Source organism: Pristiophorus japonicus, chromosome 1 (assembly GCF_044704955.1).
Source record: "Pristiophorus japonicus isolate sPriJap1 chromosome 1, sPriJap1.hap1, whole genome shotgun sequence".
NCBI lineage: Eukaryota > Metazoa > Chordata > Chondrichthyes > Pristiophoridae > Pristiophorus > Pristiophorus japonicus.
The window spans coordinates 394624133-394648187 of NC_091977.1; the positions used below are offsets into that span (position 1 = coordinate 394624133).

Below are 24055 nucleotides of genomic sequence, written 5' to 3' on the forward strand. Positions count from 1 at the left end.
AGAAACAAGGGGGGCAAAATTGCCTGTGCCCTGATTGGGGGCGGTAACATGCTAGGGCCGAGACTTCCTGCGCACGGCGTAGAATTCCTGCACCCGCCGCTGAATTCGGATTACTGCCCCTCAAAGAAGTGGAGCGCAATCTCGTGCACTCCATTTCCTTCAGGAGCGGGTCCCAGGGCACTACTGGGGAGAGTACTGCAGAGCGACCTAGATGTTCCATGTAGTGCTGACGCGCTTCAATGCCCCGCCCCTTTGCTTAAAGGGGAGGGCTGCTGCACACTCTGCAAGGCCTCTGATGGCCTCCACGAGGCCACCAGAGCAGCCCAAAATAGAGTGCCAGGCTGCATGATGGCGGCCCAGACCATGTTAGGGATCAGATACTCAAGCTGACCCGAGAGTTGGCAAACACAATTAAAATGGCGGCGCGGGGCACTGGCGACCTCCTCTTTAACTTCCGCCCTGCCAGCAGATATTGGCCAGCTTCGCAACCCGCAAAGCTAGCGTTGACATCCGCTCGTGTCAGCCTCATGGGCCGTGGGGCAATTTCCCTTGTGGGGCGGTAAGGGGTCAGTGCACGTCACCTAGAGGTCGCTGCACACGACATTGACATCATCGCTGGTTGTGCGGTGGCCCCGGGTGCTACCGTGCCTCCGCAAGCTCCCGGACAATTCCCAGGACTGGTAGTGTCCTCCCGCCCCAAAAGGTGAAAAGTGTCTTCCGCCCCGCAAGCACTAACAGGACTCTAAAAAGGTCAGTTTCTCCCTCATGGTCTTTTCAGTCTTGAAAGGAGCATCTGAGAGATATACAAGATCGATAACAGTACAGAAAAGGAACATCTGAAAAATTAGTTTAAGCTAAAGTAGGACAAGGAGACACAGGTTCGACCTGTGAGAAAGCAAATTTAGGATGGACATTAAGGGGCCGAAATTGACCCTTTCTATAAGGGCCGTGACCACATCATGATGGCGGCCAAGGGTCGGTTAAGAATCACCGCTCAGTCCGCACGGAGGGGCCGCCATTTTGTACATTGCCCTCCTTTAGTTTTGGAGCGGTGTATGGGACAGCCCCACCCGATTTCCTGCCACGTCGTGCACGCGCCAACCTCTTACCGACCAGCGGCCGACTCCCTTTCGGAAATTGCCCCGCGGGAAATTGCCCTGTGTGGAATTGCCCCGCGGGAGCGGTGCTGCCACCAGTCGGTGCCCCTGACAGCTTCTTCTGTCGGTACCCTTTTTGTGGCTGGGTGTGGCGGCCGCCCTTAAAAGGGACTCCATTTTATTATGCCTCTTGGTGCCAGGCCGCTGGCCTAGCTGAAACCCTCCCTAGTGGCGCAGTGTTTGCCACTAAAGTGACTGCAGAGTTCGCAGCGGCCCTCCCCTGCCACTGAAGGAGAGGGACGTTGTGACACGTCAGCGATGACGTCATCAGTGACGTGCTGATGACTTGGAGCTATTGGCGGCAACTCCGCCCCATCCACACTTCCGCCCCTCTCCCGACACTAACCGGAAAATAAGCCAAATAGCTGAAAATCACCGGATGTCAGGGCAGACCATTGCTAAAAAATGGTAGGTGTGCCCCGTTTCACAGAAAATGATAAACGTATGGGGCTAGACTTTCCATTATTTTTGCATGCATAACACCCACTTAACGTCCATTTTACTGTTGAAATGAAGTATAACGCCCAGATATCACCCATTTAACCACAAAATGGAAACTGACGGCCATTTTTTGGACACTTATCGCTGAGCGTTACTTTCCCCGTGTATGTAACGCCGGGAAAAAATAATACCGCCCGCCTACTTTTTTGGGGCGGAATCATCAGAATGGGCAAAACCAACGCCCATAATGTTGCCCAGCGTTACTTTCCGCACGTAATTAACGCCAAGATTCAATAATACTAACCGTCCACTTTATTTTGTTGTAAAGATCAAATTTGCCAAAACTAATGCCCAGGAGATCGGCCAGCGTCACTTTCATCACCTCGCATACATCTCGTCCACAATATCGCTCACCCAAAACACCGCTCTGAAAAAGTGGAACTGTTCTGAACTAATCACAGCAGTGTGGACGTCATTTTTCAAATCGCAGGTCGTTTCATTCAAAAGGCTGCTTCAACTTCGGGGGAGTTTGGATTGACTCTGGACACTTCTCAGGTGAAGTGACCATCTCAACAGATATCTTTTCAGACTCTGGACGATTGGGGTTTATTGTAGGTGTATTTTAGTGTGGAAATTATTGCTTCTGATCAATTGCTATTATACTTTCATTGGAATGGACCCAGCCATTTCTCAGCCTGCATCGACTAATACGCAGACGCTGCAGAGTGCCAATGGCACAATGTTTAATGCACATTATTATGTGCCCAATCTAAGACATGCCAGAATGAGGAGGAGGTCCAGAACATACACATCCCGCACTTACAGGGAGAAGAGGTCTTACCTCGATGTGTCTGAGCACACCTGCCTTCGGAGACTGCACTTCCACGAGGTGGTGATCACTGAAATATGCGAGCTCAGAGAGTTCGGGAGGCTAGAGAGTTCGGGAGGCCGGAGAGTTCGGGAGGGCAGGGAGTTCGGGAGGCGAGAGAGTTTGGGAGGTCAGAGAGTACGGGAGGATCCGAGAGTTCGGGAGAGTCCGAGAGCGGAAATTCATGAGTTCTGGAGGCCAGGAATCCAAGGAGCAGGAGGGCCGGAGGTAGGCGAGGAATTCACTTCTGACGAGGATCGGAGATTCGGAGGAGTGGGCAGTTTAAAAAGAGCGGGAGCCAGAGGAGCGGAGGAGGTCGGAGCGGAGCAGGTCGGGACAGAGAGGCCCATAAAGGAGGCCCAGCAGTCGGAGGAGGCCAGCTGGTGCAGGGACAGGGGCAGAAGGTAAACAAAGAAGCAAAAAGAAATCAAAGTGTGACATCACAGCCAAGCGGGTAAGTGATTGGCTGGTGGATTGGTGAGTATTTAATCTTTTTCTTTTTCTTTTTCTTTTCTGATCAGTAAGAAACCTTTGGCGTTGTTATCAATTAGGTTAATTTAAGGGTTAAGCCATGGCAAGAGCCCAGACCCATGTCATGCTCCTCCTGTGCTATGTGGGAAGTCAGGGATGCTCCCTGTGTCCCTGACAACTACATGCGCAGGAAGTGTATGCAGCTGCAGCTCCTGACAGACCGCATAGCGACACTGGAGTTGCGCATGGATTCACTGTGAAGCATTCGCGATGCTGAGGATGTCGTGAATAACACGTTTAGCAGGTATAGGTTACATAGCCAGATAGGGAATGGGTGACCATCAGGCACAGCAGTGGAAGGAAGGTAGTGCAGAGGTCCCCTGCGTTCATCTCCCTCCAAAAAAGGATACACCACCTTGGGTACTGTTGGGGGAGATGACTCATCAGGGGAAGGCAGCAGCAGCCAAGTTCATGGCACATGGGTGGCTCTGCTGCACAGGAAGGCAGGAAAAAGAGTGGGAGAGCTATAGTAATAGGGGATTCTATTGTAAAGGGAATAGATAGGTATTTCTGCGGCCGCAAACGAGACTCCAGGATGGTATGTTGCCTCCCTGGTGCAAGGGTCAAGGATGTCTCTGAGCGGTTGCAGCGCATTCTGGAGGGGGAGGGTGAACAGCCAGCTGTCGTGGTACATATAGGTACCAACGATATAGGTAAAAAATGGGATGAGGTCCTACAAGCTGAATTTAGGGAGCTAGGAGTTAAATTAAAAAGTAGGACCTCAAAGGTAGTAATCTCAGGATTGCTACCAGTGCCACGTGCTAGTCAGAGTAGGAATCGGAGGATAGCTCAGATGGATAAGTGGCTTGAGGAATGGTGCAAGGGCGAGGGATTCAAATTCCTGAGACACTGGAACCGGTTCTGGGGGAGGTGGGCCCAGTACAAACCAGACGGTCTGCACCTGGGCAGGACCGGAACCGATGTGCTAGGCGGACTGTTTACTAATGCTGTTGGGAAGGGTTTAAACTGAAATGGCAGGGGGGTGGGAATCTATGCAGGGAGGCAAAGAGAAGTAAAAAGGGGGCAGAAGCAAAAGGTAGGAAGGAGAAAAGCAAGAGTGGAGGGCAGAGAAATCAAGGCCAAAATCAAAAAGGGCCACATTACAACATAATTCTAAAAGGACAAAGAGTGTTAAAAAAACAAGCCTGAAGGCTCTGAGTCTCAATGCGAGGAGAATTCTTAATAAGGTGGATGAATTGACTGCGCAGATAGCTGTTAACAGATATGATGTAATTGGGATTACAGAGTCATGGCTCCAAGGTAACCAAGGCTGAGAACTCAACATCCAGAGGTATTCAATAGTCAGGAAGGACAGACAGGAAGGAAAAGGAGGTGGCATAGCATTACTGGTTAAAGAGTAGATTAACGCAATAGTAAGGAAGGACATTAGCGTGGATGATGTGGAATCTATATGGGTAGAGCTGCGAAACACCAAAGGGCAGAAAACGTTAATGGGAGTTGTGTACAGACCACCAAACAATAGTAGTGAGGTTGGAGATGACATCAAACAGGAAATTAGGGACGCATGCAATAAGGGTACAGCAGTTATCATGGGTGACTTTAATCTGCATATTGATTGGACTAACCAAACTGGCAGCAATACTGTGCAGGAGGATTTCCTGGAGTGGTTTTCTAGACCAATATATCGAGGAACCAACTAGAGGGCAGGCCATCCTAGACTGGGTCTTGTGTAACGAGAGAGGATTAATTAGCAATCTGGTCGTACGGGGCCCCTTGGGGAAGAGTGACCATAATATGGTAGAATTCTTCATTAAGATGGAGAGTAACACAGTTAATTCAAAGACTAGGGTCCTGATCTTAAAGAAAGGAAACTTCGAGGGTATGAGAGGTGAATTGGCTAGGATAGACTGGAGAATGATATTTAAAGGGTTGACGGTGGATAGACAATGGCAGACATTTAAATATCACATGGATGAACTACAACAATTGTACATCCCTGTGTGGTGTAAGAATAAAAAAGGGAAGGTGGCTAAACCGTGGCTAACAAGGGAAACAAGGAAGAGGCATATAAATTGGCCAGAAAAAGTAGCAAACCTGAGGACTGGGAGAAATTTAGAATTCAGCAGAGGAGGACTCAGGGTTTAATTAGGAGGGGGAAAATAGAGTATAAGAGTAAGCTTGAAGGGAACATAAAAACTTACTGCAAAAGCTTCTATAGATATGTGAAGAGAAAAAGATTAGTGAAGACTAATGTAGGTCCCTTGCAGTCAGAATCAGGGAAATTCATAATGTGGAACAAGGAAATGGCAGACCAATTGAACAAATACTTTGGTTCTGTCTTCACTAAGGAAGACACGAATAACCTCCCGAAAATACTCGGGGACCGAGGGTCTAGCGACAAGGGGGAACTGAGGGAAATCCTTATTAGTCAAGAAATGGTTTTAGGGAAATTGAAAGGACTGAAGGTCGATAAATCCCCGGGGCCTGATAGTCTGCATCCCAGAGTACTTAAGGAAGTGGCCCTAGAAATAGTAGATACATTGGTGGTCATTTTCCAACATTACATGGACTCTGGTTCAGTTCCATTGGATTGGAAGGTAGCTAATGTAACCCCACTTTTTAACAAAGGGAGGAGAGAGAAAACAGGGAAATATAGATGGGTTAGACTGACATCAGTGGTGGGGAAAATGTTGGAATCAATTATTAAAGATGTACGAGCAGCGCATTTGGAAAGCAGTGACAGTATCGGTCCAAGTCAGCATGGATTTATGAAAAGGAAATCATGCTTGACAAATCTTCTGGAGTTTTTTGAGGATGTAACAGTAGAGTGGATAAGGGAGAACCAGTGGATGTGGTGTATTTGGACTTTCAAAAGGCTTTTGACAAGGTCCCATACAAGAGATTGGTGTGCAAAATTAAGGCACATGGTATTGGGGGTAATGTATTGACGTGGATAGAGAACTCATTGGCAGACAGGAAGCAAAGACTGGGAATAAATGGGTCCTTTTCAGAATGGCAGGCAGTGACTAGTAGGGTGCCGCAGGTTTCAGTGCTGGGACCCCAGCTATTTACAATATACATTAATGATTTGGACGAAGGAATTGAGTGTAATATCTGCAAGTTTGCAGATGACACTAAGCTGGGTGGCAGTGCGAGCTGCGAGGAGGATGCTAGGAGGCTGCAGGGGGACTTGGACAGGTTAGGTGAATGGGCAAATGCATGGCAGATGCAGTATAATGTGGATAAGTGTGAGGTTATACACTTTGGTGGAAAAACAGGAAGGCAGATTATTATCCGAATGGTGACAGATTAGTAAAACGGGAGGTGCAATGAGACCTGGGTGTCATGGTACATCAATCATTGAAGGTAGGCAAGCAGGTACAGCAGGTAGTGAAGGCGGCAAATGGTATGTTGGCCTTCATAGCTAGGAGATTTGAGTATCGGGGCAGGGAGGTCTTACTGCAGTTGTACAGGGCCTTGGTGAGGTCTCACCTGGAATACTGTGTTCAGTTTTGGTCTCCTAATCTGAGGAAGGACGTTCTTGCTATTGAGGGAGTGCATCGAAGGTTCACCAGACTGATTCCCGGGATGGAAGGACTGACATATGAGGAGAGACTGGATCAACTGGGCCTGTATTCACTGGAGTTTAGAAGGATGAGAGGGGATCTCATAGAAACATATAAAGTTCTAACAGGACTGGATAGGTTAGATGCAGGAAGAATGTTCCCGATGTTGGGGAAGTCCAGAACCAGGGAACATAGTCAAAGGATAAGGGGTAAGCCATTTAAGACTGAGATGAGGAGAAACTTCTTCACTCAGAGAGTTGTTAACCTGTGGAATTCTCTACCGTAGAGAGTTGTTGATGCCAGTTCATTGGATATATTCAAGAGGGAGTTAGATATGGCTCTTACGACTAAAGTGATCAAGGGGTATGAAGAGAAAGCAGGAAAGGGGTACTGAGGTGAATGATCAGCCATGATCTTATTGAATGGTGGTGCAGGCTCGAAGGGCCGAATAGCCTACTCCTGCACCTATTTTCTATGTTTCTATGTATGACTATGTAATCCGCCACAGACCAGGCACTGAGAACTGTGCTAATGCCCTCAGTCGGCTACCATTGCCCACCACCGAGGTGGAAATGGCGCAACCCGCAGACTTGCTTCTTGCAATGGATGTTTTTGAGAGCGAGGGGTCACCCATCACGGCTCGCCAGATCAAGACCTGGACGAGCCAGGACCCTGTGCTATTACTAGTAAAAAGCTGCGTCCTTAATGGGAGCTGTTCGTCTGTTCCCGGGGAAATGCAAGATGAAATTAAGCCGTTTTACCAACGCAAGGATGAAATGTCCATCCATTCGGATTACCTCCTATGGGGGAAACACGTGTTTGTGCCAAAAAAAGGCAGGGAAACGTTTAGACGCGACCTGCACAGTACCCACCCAGCCATAGTCATGATGAAGGCTATCGCCAGGTCGCACGTTTGGTGGCCCGGCATTGACTCGGAATTGGAGTCATGCGTACACCAATGTAACATTTGCTCACAGTTGAGCAATGCACCAAGGGAGGCCCCACTGAGTCTGTGGTCATGGCCCTCCAAACCGTGGTCCAGGGTCCACGTACATTTTGCTGGCCTCTTTCTAGGAAAGATATCCCTAGTCGCAGTGGACGCTTACTCTAAATGCATTGAATGTATAATAATGTCATCACACATGTCCACTGCCAGCATTGAAAGCCATGTTCGCCAACCATGGTTTGCCCAACGTCCTTGTTAGTGACAATGGACCATGTTTCACCAGCTCGGAGTTCATGACCCGCAATGGCATCAGGTCTGCCCCGTTTAAGCCCGCATCCAATGGTCAAGCGGAACGGGCAGTCCAAACTATCAAGCAGAGCTTGAAACGTGTGACGGACGGTTCCCTACAGACCCGGTTACCTCGGGTTCTGCTCAGCTACTGGATGCGACCCCACTCGCTTACTGGTGTTCCCGCTGCAGAATTGTTAATGAAGAGAGCACTTAAAACCAGGCTCTCCTTAGTCCACCCGAATCTCAATGATCATGTAGAAACCCGGCGTCACCGGCATAACGTGTACCGCGATCGCACAGCTGTATCGTGTGACATTGAGGTTAATGACCCTGTGTTTGTTCTTAATTACGGTCATGGTCCCAAATGGGTTGCTGGCACTGTTTTAGCCAAGGAGGGGAATAGAGTGTTTGCTGTCAAACTTTTGAATGGACAAACGTGCAGAAAGCATTTGGATCAGACCAAACTGCGATTCACTGGCAACGAAGAACAGTTTGAAGAGGACATTACCATCATTGATCCACCAACACACACCCAACCAGCAATTGACCTCGCGGTCAACCACGAGGATGAACCCACCATGCCCGACAGTCCGATCAGACCAGCCGCGCTGCAGTACAGCAATGATCCGACCAACTCACCCATGCCAGGACTTCAACTCAGGCGATCAACCTGGGAACATAGAGCCCCGGATCACCTCAACTTGTAAATAACGTATCTAAGACTTTGGGGGGGCGGGGGGGGAGTGATGTTATGTATGTAAACTTTATAAGTCTGTAATACTTGCTACCAGGGGGCGCATTTTTTGGAGACTCATGGGTCACCTACACACCCCGGGCAAGCAGTCTACCATGCTGCTTCTCCACTCTGGAGTTAGATTAAAGAGACTAAGGTCACAACAGTTTACCTGACAGTATACAGTCTTGTGAAGTTATTCTGAACGTAACAGTCCAGAAAACAATAACTGTGCTTAAGCAGCGCTTTAGATACCTGGAGCACTCAGGAGGGGAGCTACAATACAACCCTGAGCAAGTAGCTAAATTCGTGGTCGTGTGCTCCATGTTGTACAACCTGGCTATCAAGAGTGGACAAAAATTGCCAGTAGGGACTGATGGTCTACCTCAAGAGAGAGAGGAAGAGGAGGATGAGAGGCTGGATGCTGAGCTAGGGCCAGACAATCAGGCTGACTGTGCAACAATGCCCATGCCCCACTCCAGACCGTGGTGACTACATAGCTGCAAGACTCTTACGTCAGGAGCTCATAACTGAACGATTTGACTGAAAGAACGTTGCTGTGAGTGACAACGCTGATACGCTGCAGCTCAGAGATCAATGGTGGGCATCACCTTGGTGCTAGTTAAAATTTAAATTGCTCCAAGTTAAGTTTTATTTAACCCTTTCATGTTAAGGAATCACCAGTGTGTAACAGTCCAGTTATCTGAGACAATGCGCAACAAGATTATGTTGAATAAAAAACCATTGGTCTGAAATCATAAGTATCACGGGCAAAAACACACCACCCCAAACCCACTTTTTCAACCAATGACATCAATCAAATGGTCAACGTCCAGCAACACAGAATACAAATGCAAAGCAGGAGGGTGGCCCCCTCCCCCCATACATTACAACAAACTGCATACACCCAGATGGAGATATAACACAGCCATCACCTGCGGACATGCACCTCACTTTCCTTCCCCCTTCCCCTTCTTCTCCCCACCTCTACCCCTTCCCCTCCTCGCTCCACGCCGCCTGGGTGAAGAGCTCCTCAGGCGGTGCCTCATTGGGGGGGATGAAGGCAGTGGCGGTGGTTGCACAGGTACGGGAGCGGGGGATGCCGAGGTGGGAACATTCTCTGATGCAGAAGCAGGATCTTGCTCCTGCCTCTCATATGTCGTTGGCACTGGTGGTGTGGAACCTAGGGGTGGAGTGCCGCACTCCGGGTCCACTGGGAGGCCTGTGCCAGCATTATTCATGGCCATTGCCTCCAGGGCCTCCGTTATCTGTGGAACGTACTCAGTCATGGTGGCCAGCTGTCGGGCTATACCCCCCAATGCATCGAGGATCTGGTCACCAATGTCTAGAATCCTCCTGGACAACTGCACCATCTCTCCGCTCTCATATGGTGCTCGTGGAACAGACCTACCATGTCCGCGAAACCTCCACGGGTTCGGCGCTGCCCTGGGGACAAATGGGGTGCCCTGTGCGAGGTGCTTGGGCCGGTACCTGTAGAGTGGAGGCGGAAGTGGCTGGAAGAGCCCTAGCTGGCCTTGAGGTGGAATGGCTTCTGGAGCGTGGCGATGCAGGTTCCTCGAAGCCCGCGCTCTCATCCATAGAGAATAGACCCAACGGATTGACGGGTGAGAATCGGAGCTCCTCAGCAGCAGATGTAGGATCGTCTGCCGAGTCCGGCCCCGCGTCCCCACCTTCTGGCCTCTGTGGTCTTACCTTGGGCTGCGCTGCTAGCTGAGCTGCAAAACACAAATGGTTATTAGAGGAGAAGGGGGTGTTAGGGTCACAAGGTGATTCCAGGGCTACACACAGCATTTGCACGACAAAAGCACCACCTCTATCAAAATCATCACACACATCACATTTCATGACCATCAACACATTCTGCATTGCAATGATTTTCATTAGGCCAGCATTATTTATGGGACAATTTTGGAAATCATCTATCATATATTATTGTTCGGATATGAGTGAGTGTGGCATCTATTGACTTTACATCACTCAATGGTGTAAACTTTACTCACGTTGCTTCACTTCAGGTTCTGCAGATGCTTGCGTGGCTGTCCGGGGGTGCTTTTCCACGAGTGTGAGCACCCGCTCCTCCATCTCAGTGATGTCGCTGGGGACTGGTGGCCCCCCACCCGTTCGCCTCTGCACGGACCTCCTCGTTGATAGCTTCTTCTGTAAAAGGTGACAGGACTACATGGCATGAGGTCATTGCATGATATCATTGCTAGGTACCGTCACAGAGACTGATACAACACATAATCGACAGATGTAATCATGATTATTATGATAGTTATCATTCTTTACCTAAAGACGTACACCGTGACTGCAGGCTTTGAGTGCAACATTCCCGGTAAAAGCTAAAGACTACACATCTGATGATAGTCACTCATGACTCTTACAAATCAAATCATATAAATACATAAGTACATGGAAATAAATGTAATACTTACTCTTGCGGATCCGACAAGGTCATTCCATCGTTTGTGGCATTGGTTGCCCTCACGCTCCTCGTTGGTCGCCGATGAGACCACCTCTGCTTTCTCGGCCCATATCTTCTAGTAGGCCTTTGAGGTGGGCTTTCCATGCCCTCGCTGGGTCAAATCACCCCAGCGTAACTCGACTCCTGCAGGAGGGCGGCATTTGCCTTGTCCGAGAACATCCTCGCTCTTTTGCGCCCTCCCATGTGCTCCTCTCCCAGCTCACTGCTCTCGCCAGCGTCAGTCTCCACAGCGTGCTGTGTCACCTTCGCCTCTCCCTCCATTATAGGCACCAAATTCAGGCAAATATCTGGCTGGTAACAGCTAATTTTTTTTTGCCCAATTTGCTTAAAGCTGTAAACTCTCCCTCCATCCTCCCAAAGCAGCCACACCACACCCACACACGCCTTCACTCCGTTTCAGCTCCCTCTCTGTCTGTCTCCTCTGCTGCTCAGGTCATGATGACCCTTGACCTCGTGAATCACGGGAATCGAGCGTTGCCATGCTGTTGCTAAGGACGGCGACACTTTACGGCAGAAGGTCAGCGAGATTTAATGCTGCCACCCATTTCATATCGCTCGCGGTGACGCCCAATTTCAAAAATGGAGACTTGGGGCTTTGAGAATGGGTGACAAGCCGGCGATCTGAAAACCCATTTTTACCGGCCACTCCGGAAATAATGCCTATTTTTGGGCAATCTGCACAAAAGTGTAAAATCTAGCCCATGGAATCTACTCTAAAATAGAGAAATGGAGCTGAATACTTTGGAAACATGAATACAACAGTTGGATGCTACACTGGGATGGTGTAGGGTTTTTATAGTTGGATGAACTAAAGAAAGAAAGACTTGCATTTATATTGGGATCAAAATTGCCCACCACCGAAACGACTTGTACCTACCATTTCCCATGTGTTCCGTCCGCCCCAATGCATGGGGTGGCCTATCGAGAGAAATTCAGCACTCTGTGCTTTTTTTTGAAGCGGGGCAAAAGTGGCCTCATCATCGGGGTGGAAGTGCAGGCGGAGCAGAGTGGCCGACGCTGCCAGTCATCGGCGCCGTGCTGATGACATCATCACGCCGGTGCATCACAACGTCCCTCCCCGTCAGTTAAAGGAAAGGGCCGCTGTGAACGCTGCAGTCACTTTAATGGCAAACACTGTGCCACAAGGGAGGGTTTCAGCCAGGCCAGTGGCCTGGCATCCAAGAGGGGCTGCCAGGCTGCCGGTTGGCGGCCCGGCCGAACCCGCGGCCATAACTGTCGGCCCAACCTGGCAGTCGGCCGACAAAGAAAAATAACGTGGCGTCGCTGGCAGCACCACCTGCCCATTAAGAGTGGCTGTGCCACCAAGCCACAGAGAGGGCACCAACAGCAAAATCTGTCAGTGGCATCGACCAGCGGAAGCGTCACTCATGCGGGCAATTCTGGAAAGGGGAAATTTCAGGAAGGGGTCGCCACTGGTCGATAGGGGGTCAGCGCGTGCATGCCACGGCGGGAAAACGGGCAGAGCGGTCCCCTAAACTGTTCCAAACCTAAGCAAAGGCAATTTTTAAAATGGCGGCCCCTCTGCGGAGATTCGGCGACCAGTCCGCAATGACCCATGGCCAGCGCTTTCAGGCAATTTCAGCCCCAGTGTCGTTCATGACGTCTGGATGTCCCAAAGTACTTTAAAGCCAATTAAGTACTTTTTGAAGTGTAATCACTGTAGGAAACGCGAAAACTAATTTGTGCACAGCAAGGTCCCACAAACAGCAATGTGATAATAACCAGATAATCTTTTAGTGATGTGATTTATGCTGGCTAGGATACTGGGAGAACTCCCCTGCTCTTCTTCGAAAACTGCCATTGGGATCGTTTATGTCTACACGAAAAGGCAACTGGTGCATTGGTTTAATGTCTCAACCGAAAGATGGTACCTCCAACAGTACAGCACTCTCTCAGTACTGCACTAAAGTGTCAACCTAGATTATGTGCTCAAGCCTCTGAAGTGGGGCCTGAACCCATGACTTTCTGACTCAGAGGTGAGTGCTACCCATTGATTCTCGGCTGACAAGGTGGGCTGAATGGCTTTCTTCATTCGTGATTATCTTATGATCTTGTAATCATCCAAACTTTTGGTGTTATGTATGTAAACTTTACTAGTGTGTAAGACTTGCCACCAGGGGGCGCACCTGTTGGAGACCCAAGGGTCACCTGCACACCCCGGGCAAGCAGGTATAAAAGGCAGTCCACCATGCTGCTTCCTCACTCTGAGTTACATTAAAGAGACCAAGGTAACAACAGTTTGAGCTTACAGTATACAGTCTTGTGGAGTTATTCTGAACAAAACAATTGGCGACGAGTAACAGATCACTAACTTTCACACGGTTATGGCTGCTGTTGGTATTCTTGAGAGATTTGTTGAGGGTGATGATTGAGAAGCCTTTGTTGAGCGTCTTGACCAGTACTTCGTGGCCAACGAGCTGGATATGGAAGATACCACGGTCAAGCGCAGGGCGATTCTCGTCACCGTTTGTGGGTCCATGATATATGGCCTCGTGAAAAATCTGCTAGCACCAATGAAACCAATGGACAAGACATATGCAGAGTTGTGCACACTGGTTCGGGAACACCTCAAGCCGAAGGAGAGCATCTTAATGGCCAGGTATCGCTTTTACATGCACCATCGCTCCGAAGGCCAGGACGTGGTGAGCTATGTCACCGACCTAAGAAGTCTTGCGGCTCCGTGCAAATTTGCTGGATTTTTGGGGGAATTGTTGCGGGACTTTTTCATGCTTGGAATCATCCACGAGATCATTCTTCGCAAACTGCTGTCTGCCGAATGCCTAGATCTGAGCAAGGCCATCACAATAGCCACCACGAACGATAACACTAAACAGACATCTTTGCAGCATCGAAGCTCACCGACAAGTACTGTGCATAAAATAACGCCTTCAGCAGGCAGAACTGTGCATGGCAGGGCCTACACGCCTGCAGAGGCCAGACCTAGGATGACTCAGAGACCGGTGTGGGGCATGAATGCGAATCCATTAACACCATGTAGGCGCTGCAAGGGCAAACATAGAGCTCATCAATGTCGATTCAAACACTACGTGTGCAAGGGCTGTGGAACAATGGGGCACCTCCAGCGAATGTGCAAATGTGGCAGGGTTGGCAGGAGACGACCGATCCGGCGCAGATCATGTTGAATGAGCAAGAGAGGCAACTCAACCTGAGGCTGAAAAGGAAGTGTATGGGATACACACCTTCACCACCAAAAGCCCTCTAATAATGTTCAAAGTCAAATTAAACGGCATTCCTGTTTCCCTGGAATTGGACACTGGGGCGAGTCAGTCAATTATGAGCCAGAAAGCTTTTGAGAAATTGTGGGGCAACAAGGTACAAAGGCCAAAACTAAGCCTGATTTACACCAAAGAGCTCACACCAGTCATTGGCAGTGCGGCAGTGAAGGTATCGTACGATGGAACTGTGCATGATTTATCACTATGGATTGTACCAGGCGATGGCCCAACGCTGTTCGGCAGAAGCTGGCTAGGAAAGATCCGCTGGAACTGGGACGACATCAAAGCGCTGTCTTTGGTGAATGATGCCTCGTGCGCCCAAATGCTAAACAAATTCCCGTCATTATTTGAGCTAGGCATTGGCAACTTCACAGGCGGCAAAGTGCAGATCCATCTAGTCCCTGATGCACGACCCGTTCATCACAAGGCCCGAGCAGTTCCATATATGATGCGAGAGAAAGTCGAGATCGAGCTGGACAGACTTCAACAAGAGGGAATCATATCGCCAGTCGAGTTCAACGAGTGGGCCAGTCCAATTGCTCCGGTGTTGAAAAGCGATGGGACGGTCAGAATCTGCGGAGTATACAAGGTAACAATCAACCGAGTCTCATTACAGGACCAGTACCCACTACCCAAAGCGGAGGACCTGTTCACAACACTAACAGGGGGGAAGTCGTTCACCAAGCTGGATCTAACCTCTGCTTACATGACACAGGAGCTGCTGAGCCTTCGAAAAAATTGACGTGCATCAACATGCACAAAGGACTGTTCATATACCACAGATGCCCTTTTCAGATTCGCTCGGCTGCGACCATCTTCCAGAGGAACATGAAGAGTCTGCTGAAATCGGTTCCGCGCACTGTGGTGTTTCAAGACGACATCCTGATCACTGGTCACAACACCACCGAACACTTGCACAACCTGGAAGAGGTTCTAAAGCGACTGGACAGAGTGGGACTCAGGCTACGTTTACTACCAACTTGTGATGCATCTTTGTATGGAGTCGGTTGTGTGTTACAGCAAGCCAATGTGTCAGGCAATGTGTCAGGCAAACTGCAACCGGTTGCATATGCTTCCAGAGGTTTATCTAAGGCTGAAAGAGCCTACAGTATTGTTGAGAAAGAAGCATTAGCATGCGTATATGGGGTTAAGAAAATGTACCAGTACCTATTTGGACTCCGGTTCGAGCTCGAAACCGACCACAAACCGCTCATTCCGCTGTTCTCAGAAAGCAAAGGTATTAAGACCAATGCTTCGTCCCGCATTCAAAGATGGGCACTAACATTATTTGCGTATGACTTTGTAATCCGCCACAGACCAGACACTGAGATCTGTGCTGATGCCCTCAGTCGGCTACCATTGCCCACCACCGGGGTGGAAATGGCGCAACCCGCAGATTTGCTTCTTGTAATGGATGTTTTTGAGAGTGAGGGGTCACCAGTCATGGCTCGCCAGATCAGGACCTGGACTAGCCAGGACCCTGTGCTATTACTAGTAAAAAGCTGCGTTCTTAATGGGAGCTGGTCGGCTGTTCCCGGGGAAATGCAAGATGAAATTAAGCCGTTTTACCGACGCAAGGTTGAAATATCCATCCATTCGGATTGTCTCCTATGGGTGGTTTTGCGTGGTTTTGCCAAAAAAAGGCAAGGAAACATTTGTACGTGAACTACACAGTACCCACCCAGGCATAGTCATAATGAAGGCTATCGCCAGGTCATACATTTGGTGGCCCTACATTGACTCGGAATTGGAGTCATGCATACACCAATGTAACACTTGCTCACAGTTGAGCAATGCGCCAAGAAGGCCCCACTGAGTCTATGATCATGGCCCTCCAAACCGTGGTCCAGGGTCCATGTAGATTCCGCTGGCCCCTTTCTAGAAAATATGTTCCTAGTAGCAGTGGACGCTTACTCTAAATGAATTGAATGTATAATAATGTCATCATGTACGTCCACTGCCACCATTGAAAGCCTCCGAGCTATGTTCGCCACCCATGATTTTCCTGACGTCCTTGTTAGTGACAATGGACCATGTTTCACCAGCTCAGAATTCAACGAGATCATGACCCGCAATGGCATCAAGCATGTCAGGTCTGCCCCGTTTAACCCCGCATCCAATGGTCAAGCGGAACGGACAGTCCAAACTATCAAGCAGAGCTTGAAACGCGTGACAGACGGTTCCCTGCAGACCCGGTTATCTCGGGTTCTGCTCAGCTACCGGACGCGACCCCACTCGCTTACTGGTGTTCCCTCTGCAGAATTGTTAATGAAGAGAGCACTTAAAACCAGGCTCTCCTTAATCCATCCAAATCTCAATGATCATGTAGAAACCCGGCATAACGTGTACCATGATCACGCGGCTGTATCACTTGACATTGAGGTTAATGACCCTGTGTTTGTTCTTAATTACGGTCATGGTCCCAAATGGATTGCTGGCACTGTTTTAGCCAAGGAGGAGAATAGAGTGTTTGTTGTCAAACTTTTGAATGGGCAAACGTGCAGAAAGCATTTGGATCAGACCAAACTGACAACCAAGAACATTTTGAAGAGGACATTACCATCATTGATCCACCCACACACACCCAACCAGCAATCGACCTCGCGGTCAACCATGAGGATGAACCCACCATGCCTGACAGTCCGATCAGACCAGCTGCGCTGCAGTGCAGCAATGATCCGACCAACTCACCCATGCCAGGACTTCAACTCAGGCGATCAACCCGGGAACATAGAGCCCCGGATCGCCTCAACTTGTAAATAACTCGTAGCTAAGACTCTGGGGGGAGTGATGTTATATATGTAAACTTTACTAGTGTGCCACCAGGGGGTGCACCTGTGGGAGACCCAAGGGTCACCTGCACATCCCGGGCAAGCAGGTATAAAAGGCAATCCAACATACTGCTTCCTCACTCTGGAGTTACATTAAAGAGACCAAGGTCACAACAGTTTGAGCTTATAGTATACAGTCTTGTGGACTTATTCTGAACACAACATTTGGTATATAAAAAGCTTGCCAGAGACAGTTGGACTTATGGTGATGATGTGAGCATTGCATTTGAGGTAACAGATAACAATACCAGGAAGGCATTCTTGGACTTGAAGCAGCAACACAATTCGAGGGCAAGAATTAAGCTCTACAGGCATCTGAAGGCCGCGGTCCAAGAGAAAACCCGTGACCTAAAGAACAGATGGTGGGTGGAGAAAGATCAAGAAATCTAGCAGCTAGCCGCCAAACATGACGTGCAAGGATTCTTCAACGCAATCAAGACAACCTATGGCCCAAGCACCCAAGGCCCTACCCCAATACTGGCCAAGAACTGAGAGGTGCTCATCAAGGACAGAGAGGCAGTCAGTGCCCACTGGAAGGAGTACTTTGAGGATCTCCTCAACCGAGACTCGATCTTCAACGTGAGTGTCCTCGACTCCATCCCACCGCATGCCACCCACCACCATCTCAGCACAACCCCAGCCCGGCACAAGGTTGAAATGGCCATCTGACAACTGAAGAACAACAAGTCATCAGGAGTAGATGGAATCCCTGCCGAAGCACTAAAACATGGCGGAGAAGCACTACTGGTGCGGTTCCATGACCTCATCTCTCCTATCTGGAAGGAGGAGATCATGACAGGAGATCTCGGAGACGCTGTAATCATGACCATCTTCAAGAAAGGTGACCAGTCCGACTGCGGTGACTACAGAGGAATCTCCCTGCTGTCGACCATCGGGAAAGTCATCGCATGAATCATCCTGAATCACCTTCTTCCTGTGGCTGAAGAACTCCTCCCAGAGTCGCAATGCGGATTCCACCCACTAAGGGGCACAATGGACATGATCGTCACCATGCGGCAGATTCAAGAGAAATGCAGGGAACAGCGCCAACCGTGGTACATGGTCTTCTTCGACCTTACAAAAGCCTTCGACACTGTCAACCACGAGGGATTATGGAGCATCCTCCTCTGATTCAGCAACCCTGAAAAGTTTGTCACCATTCTCCACTTGCCCCACGATGACATGCAAGCCGTGATCCTGACCAACGGATCCACCACAGACCCATTCCATGTTCGGATTGGGGTCAAGCAGGGCTGCATTATCGCACCAACGCTCTTCTCGATCTTCCTTGCTGCAATGTTCCATCTCACCCTCAGCAAGCTCCCCGCTGGAGTGGAGCTAAATTACAGGACAAACGGGAATCTGTTCAATCTCCGCCATCTCCAGATACAAGGTCGTCCCATCCTCCATCATCGAACTACAGTAAGCAGATGCCGCCTGCGTCTGCGCACACTTGGAGGCCGAACTCCAAGCCATTGTCAACACCTTCACCGAGGCCTTACACTAAACATCCATCAGACAAAGGTCCTCTACCAACCTGCCCCCGCCACACAGCATTGCCCCCTGGTTATCAAAATCCATGACGAGGCCTTGGACAACGTGGACCATTTTCCATACCTCGGGAGCCTACTGTCAACAAGGGCAGACATCGATGACGAGGTCCAACACTGCCTTCAGTGTGCCAGTGCAGCCTTCGGTCGCCTGAGGGAGAGCGTATTTGAAGACCAGGACCTCAAACCCGGCACCAAGCTCATGGTCTACAGAGCAGTGGTGATACCCGCCCTCCTATATGGCTCAGAGACATGGACTATGTACAGCAGGTACCTCAAAACACTGGAGAAGTACCACCAATGCTGCCTCTGCAAGATCCTGCAAATCCATTGGCAGGATAGGCACACCAACATCAGTGTCCTTGCTCAGGCCAATATCCCCAACATCAAAGCACTGACCATGTTCGATCAGCTCCGCTGGACGGGCCACATCGTCTGCATGCCTGACACGAGACTCCCAAAACAAGCACTCTACTCGGAACTCTGACATGGCAAGCAAGCCCCAGGTGGGCAGAGGAAACGCTTCAAAGACACCCTCAAAGTCTCCTTGAAAAAGTGCAACATCCCCACCGACACCTGGGAATCCCTGGCCCAAGACCGCTCAAAGTGGAGGAACAACATCCGGGAAGGCGCTGAACACTTTGAGTCTCTTCGTCGAGAGCAAGCTGAAGCCAAGCGTCGACAGCGGAAGGAACGCGTGGCAACCCAGGCACCCCACCCACCTGTTCCTTCAACCACCGTTTGCCCCACCTGTGACAGAGACTGTAGGTCCCGCATTGGACACTTCAGTCACCTGAGAACTCATTTCTAGTGTGGAAGCAAATCATCCTCGACTCCGAGGGACTGCCTATGATGATGATGATGATGAAGGTTGGAGCAATCAAACTTAATAGCACTTTATTTTCTACGGGGCCGATTTTCATCAAGGCCTCCGCCCGCTCAAGAGCCACCCAAAGTGCTGCCGAGGTATCGGACAGTACTTTGGGCGGGATATTCATGGCTGAGGTCCCTCGAAGGTCGGTGGCGGCAAATGAATGACTTACACCACCAATCTGGGCGGCAGCGGGCGGGAGATCTCATTCTCGGCGGCAGAGGCGCTTGCCGCCCAAGTGCCGCCGAGGATGGAGTTGGGACAACGGAGGGTCGAAGACCTGAAAAAAAAAAATCACCACTAAAAAATAAAGAAACTATCCGAAGACCTTCAAGCGAGCCCATGCAGGTAAGTCACTGTTGAAATTTTTAAAAAAATGTTCACTTATCTTTTTTTCAGGTTCTTACTGTCAGGGGCAGACCAGCCTTCAGCCAGCGGTCCACTCCTGTTCTGCCGCTGAGTCCCGCCAGCAGGAATCTGGGCACTCGGCGGGCGGGAGCTCAGTTGTGCCACTCAGCCGTCCGCTGACGTCAGCGGACGGTTCCCGGCGGTTCTCCAATCCCGCCCGCTTCAGGCCACCCCGAAAGTGGCACTGGGTGGATTTTGACAAGGAATGTCGGTGGCAGTGGGCGGCAGTCAGCGACAGTGGGTGATGAGGTGATGAATCTCGACCCCTAAGAGTTATACTGCTATTTTTCATATCCCATGTGAAGGTAAATATTCAGAGTATATATTTAAAGTATGCTTGAGCAACTTGTGTTTCCTTGGCAACATTGTAGGAAGGCAATGTTTCTCCTCGTTACTATCAATTTAGGTTGCTTTTAGTTGCAATGCTCACAGCAAAACACACTGAACCCTTTATCCAAATTTTCCTCACACTTTAAATTATTTTCTGACAGCATTCTCAAGAGTTAAGTTGCATAAACAAAAAAATTTATTTCCAAATATGTTTTGCTTCCTTCTTCAGTCTTTCAATCATTTATTACCAACTATTGTATGAATCTATTTATTCTCACCTCAGACAAATGGCTCCTTTGTGAAAGATTCTCAGCATGTACTCCAGCCTGGTTAGCTGGAGAACTAAGGGGTCTCCCAACTTGACTGGTAGGTGTTACCAATCTATTCTTTGGATTGCTGAAGATTTCTTCTTTATTCCCAGGGTTGTTAGAGATTGCAGTTCGAACGATTTGAGTGTTGGGGGTTGTAGGCCTACTGCCTTGAGCTGATGATGTTCGAAGCCTGTTGTATTGGCTGCTGGGAGTGTCTGGCCTACTGGTTTCATTACTGGAGCTCTGTGGTAATTTACTTCCTTGGATCTGAAGTGGAATTTCTTTCCCAATAAGACTTGATGGTGTTCGAGGTCTAGAATTTTGGCCCAGTAATGTCTGCGACAGACTTCCATGGTAATTTGACATGTTTATTCTACTTTGTATATTGGAACTCCTTTGCGTTTCAGATTCAATTGTTAATATTTTTGTAGCAAGATTCTTGTCAAGTTCTGCAATAAGAACAGTTTTGTTTACTTTAATCATAGCACCCGACACTAGTACAGTCAAATGGACATTTCAAGAGTAACACAATGTGATGAAAACCTTTCTAATTAAAATTGGCTGCAATGGGAGATGAACAGAGAAAAGGAGACAGACAGAAAGAATGACACAGGAAGAAAAAGACATTTAGAAAATAATTGTCCCTGACGAATGCCATTGGAGATTAACTAGTGCTTCTTTTTAAAAATGGCTAGTCCAGGAAGTACATAAATCCTTGGAGCTGCTGGTATCATAGGATATTTTCTTAGTGGACCAATGTAATTGTTAGCCTATTATTGTTACTTTTTTTTAGTCCCGCTGACCCATCACCTCTGTGCTCGTTGACTTACATTGGCTCCCGGTTAAGCAACACCTCGATTTCAAAATTCTGATCCTTATTTTCAAATCCCTTCAAGGTCTCGTCCCTCCCTATCTCCATAATCTCCTCCAGCCCACAACCCCCCGAGATGTCTGCACTGCTCTAATTCTGCCTTATTGAGCATCCATTATAATCAATGGTTGATGATAATCGCTCAACCATTGGTGGCCGTGCCTTCTGTTGCCTGGGCCCCAAGCTCTGGAACTCCCTGCCTAAACCTTTCTGCCTCTCTATCCTTCAAGACGCTCCTTAAAACCTACCTCTTTGGCCAAGCTTTTGATCACCTGCGCTAATTTCTACTTATGTGGCTCGGTGTCAAATTGTTTTATCTCATAATACTCCTACGAAGCGCCTTGGGATTTTTCACTTCATTCAAGGCACTATATAAATAAAAATTGTTATTGTTGTTGTTTTAAAATATGTGAAATGGAGAGGTGAACAAGAGGTGTTCCCTCTATCAATCGCTTAATTATCTTATTCTGTCTGCATGGACAAGGAATATTTATCAATGGCTGTTGATTAAAAAGTAATGTTATCTGGCCATATAAGGTGACAACATTGCCGGTCACTTCAAGCTCCATTTCTAAATCATTGAAAAGAACTGCCACTTCCTTTTTTTCTCTATCAAGTGAGCATGGAGCCCTAGCAAAACTTCTCAGCATGTACTATTCAATCAAATCAAAACAAATCACAGAAATAACTGGATTAATGAAGGTATCTGCCTTGATAATGTTTGTCAGTATTTACTCTTTACACCAAGATACGCAAAAGGAAAAAAAATCAAAAGAACATTGAAGTTAATTATGATTTGTCTCATTTGAAAAGGGCTACCAATACTGGAAGTCCCTGTTTAACAGAGAACTTGACAGTTGAGCCGGATGGAGTGCAGTGCTGGTGTGAGATAGGACATCCGAATTAATAGTCAGAGTGCCATGTGCATCTGTGCTTCTCAAACTCTAGAGGATGTCATTTGATTGACTAGCACATGCCTGAGGTACAGTAATCATTTCATGTGCACTGCATTTTCTTTTGCTGATTTATTGGTTGGCTCTGGTGCCTCTAGATTACAATGGCTAAAGAAAGGGCCTAAAGCCACAATTAATAAAAAGAATGAATATACATTAATGAACTTGGACATTTTACCTCAGGGTAGATTTGGTCCTCTTCAAAATCAGTACAATTTTGAAGTATAAAATTTAAGAAATTAGGAAATTGTGTACCGAGTTAAATCATTTTAAGAAAGGTTACAAGCTGCTCAGTTTCTTCTTCTGGAGAAGAAGAGGTGAGCACTATGTATGGCAAAACATTGCCCACACATCACTTAGCCAAATAAATAAAATAAACATTACTTAAGAATCATTGAATTCCTGTGTGGAACCCTTGAAATTTTCCATTTTATTAGGTAGAGAGCATTTCAACAGACACACGTTTCTCACTGGAATTTTCAGTGAATTACCCGCTGCCCTGGAGGATACAGCCAGCTGCTGATGGGATTGCGTGCCAGGGATGAACCCTGCCGCTTTATCAACACCATCAGAGAAATCCCCCAGTGTTAGCATTTGGTAGAGACACAATTCCCCAATTTTGACCGGAGTTGATATTTTGCCCTGACTGACAAAGCACCCCATCAGTAATGTTGCACTGACAAGCCCAGCACCCCAAACTAACACCTCCAGCAGGCACGGCACCCAAATTGTCAATCCATCAAAGGCTGTACAAACTCAAAGATCTGGTCAATTGTCTTTGCAACCCCTTGTCCAGGAATGAGTGACCGAGCTCCTCAAACTTAAAACCAAAGTTCAACCACAACTGCAAACTTCCAAACTCCATCGAGCTATCCCAAGGTGACATGCCAACTGAAGCTGACTCCACACTCCAAGGAGGCAAAGCTCTACAGGCTGACAGAGCACTCCAGAAGGATTTGCAACTTACTTTTCGAGCACCACTCTAAACTAATTAGTCCCGCAAAACATAGAAGTTATTTCAATGCTCCAAGAGCTAGGTGTGGTCCATCAGCCAAGATGAACTGAGCACATCAAACCTCCAAGGTTAGACAAGGCATCCTGCCATAGAAAACAATATGCCTTCCTCAAAGGGCACTAAGACAGCGGGTATCACAGCAACACCTTCACCTTTGATGCCCATTAAAACATTTCCCTCTACTATTCCATTATTCTCAGTAGTTAATCTCAGTTGTGATATAAATGTCAATAGTCAGTGGGTTCCTAGTAGATTCCTGAAATGGTGCTGTGCTTCATATGGTCTCATAGTGCTACAATTGATTGTTTGATTAATTACTTTAATTGTATAATTGCAGTGTTATTAACCTCAGGTTGCACTAACCCACATAGTATAGTATATTATGTTGAATTAATCTTGATGAATCCTCCAGGTCTTCACTCTGTGAAAGTCCATGGGTATAGTTTGCTATATGCCGCATGTGGAATCCAGTGCACTTGGTGTGCTTTGCCAGCAATGTCCACATTCCAAGAACGAATAAAAATAATGAACATCTACAAAATTGACCTCTGAAGCCTATGTGGTCAAACAATTTTTACTTTCCACAACAAAATTCACCCAAATTTCCAATAATTTCCTACACTCTAACTGTACCATTGTATCTATCCTTCATGCCAGC

General features: G+C 48.2%; 1 protein-coding gene across 1 annotated transcript in view; it reads right to left on the minus strand.

The window, feature by feature from the left end:
• c1h8orf34 (chromosome 1 C8orf34 homolog) overlaps positions 1-24055 on the minus strand; it is an 805115-nt gene that overhangs the window by 34707 nt on the left and 746353 nt on the right. The window contains exon 18 of the mRNA XM_070884539.1: positions 20526-21007. Coding sequence (XP_070740640.1) covers positions 20526-21007 — 482 coding nt within the window. The remainder of the gene's footprint in view (positions 1-20525; positions 21008-24055) is intronic.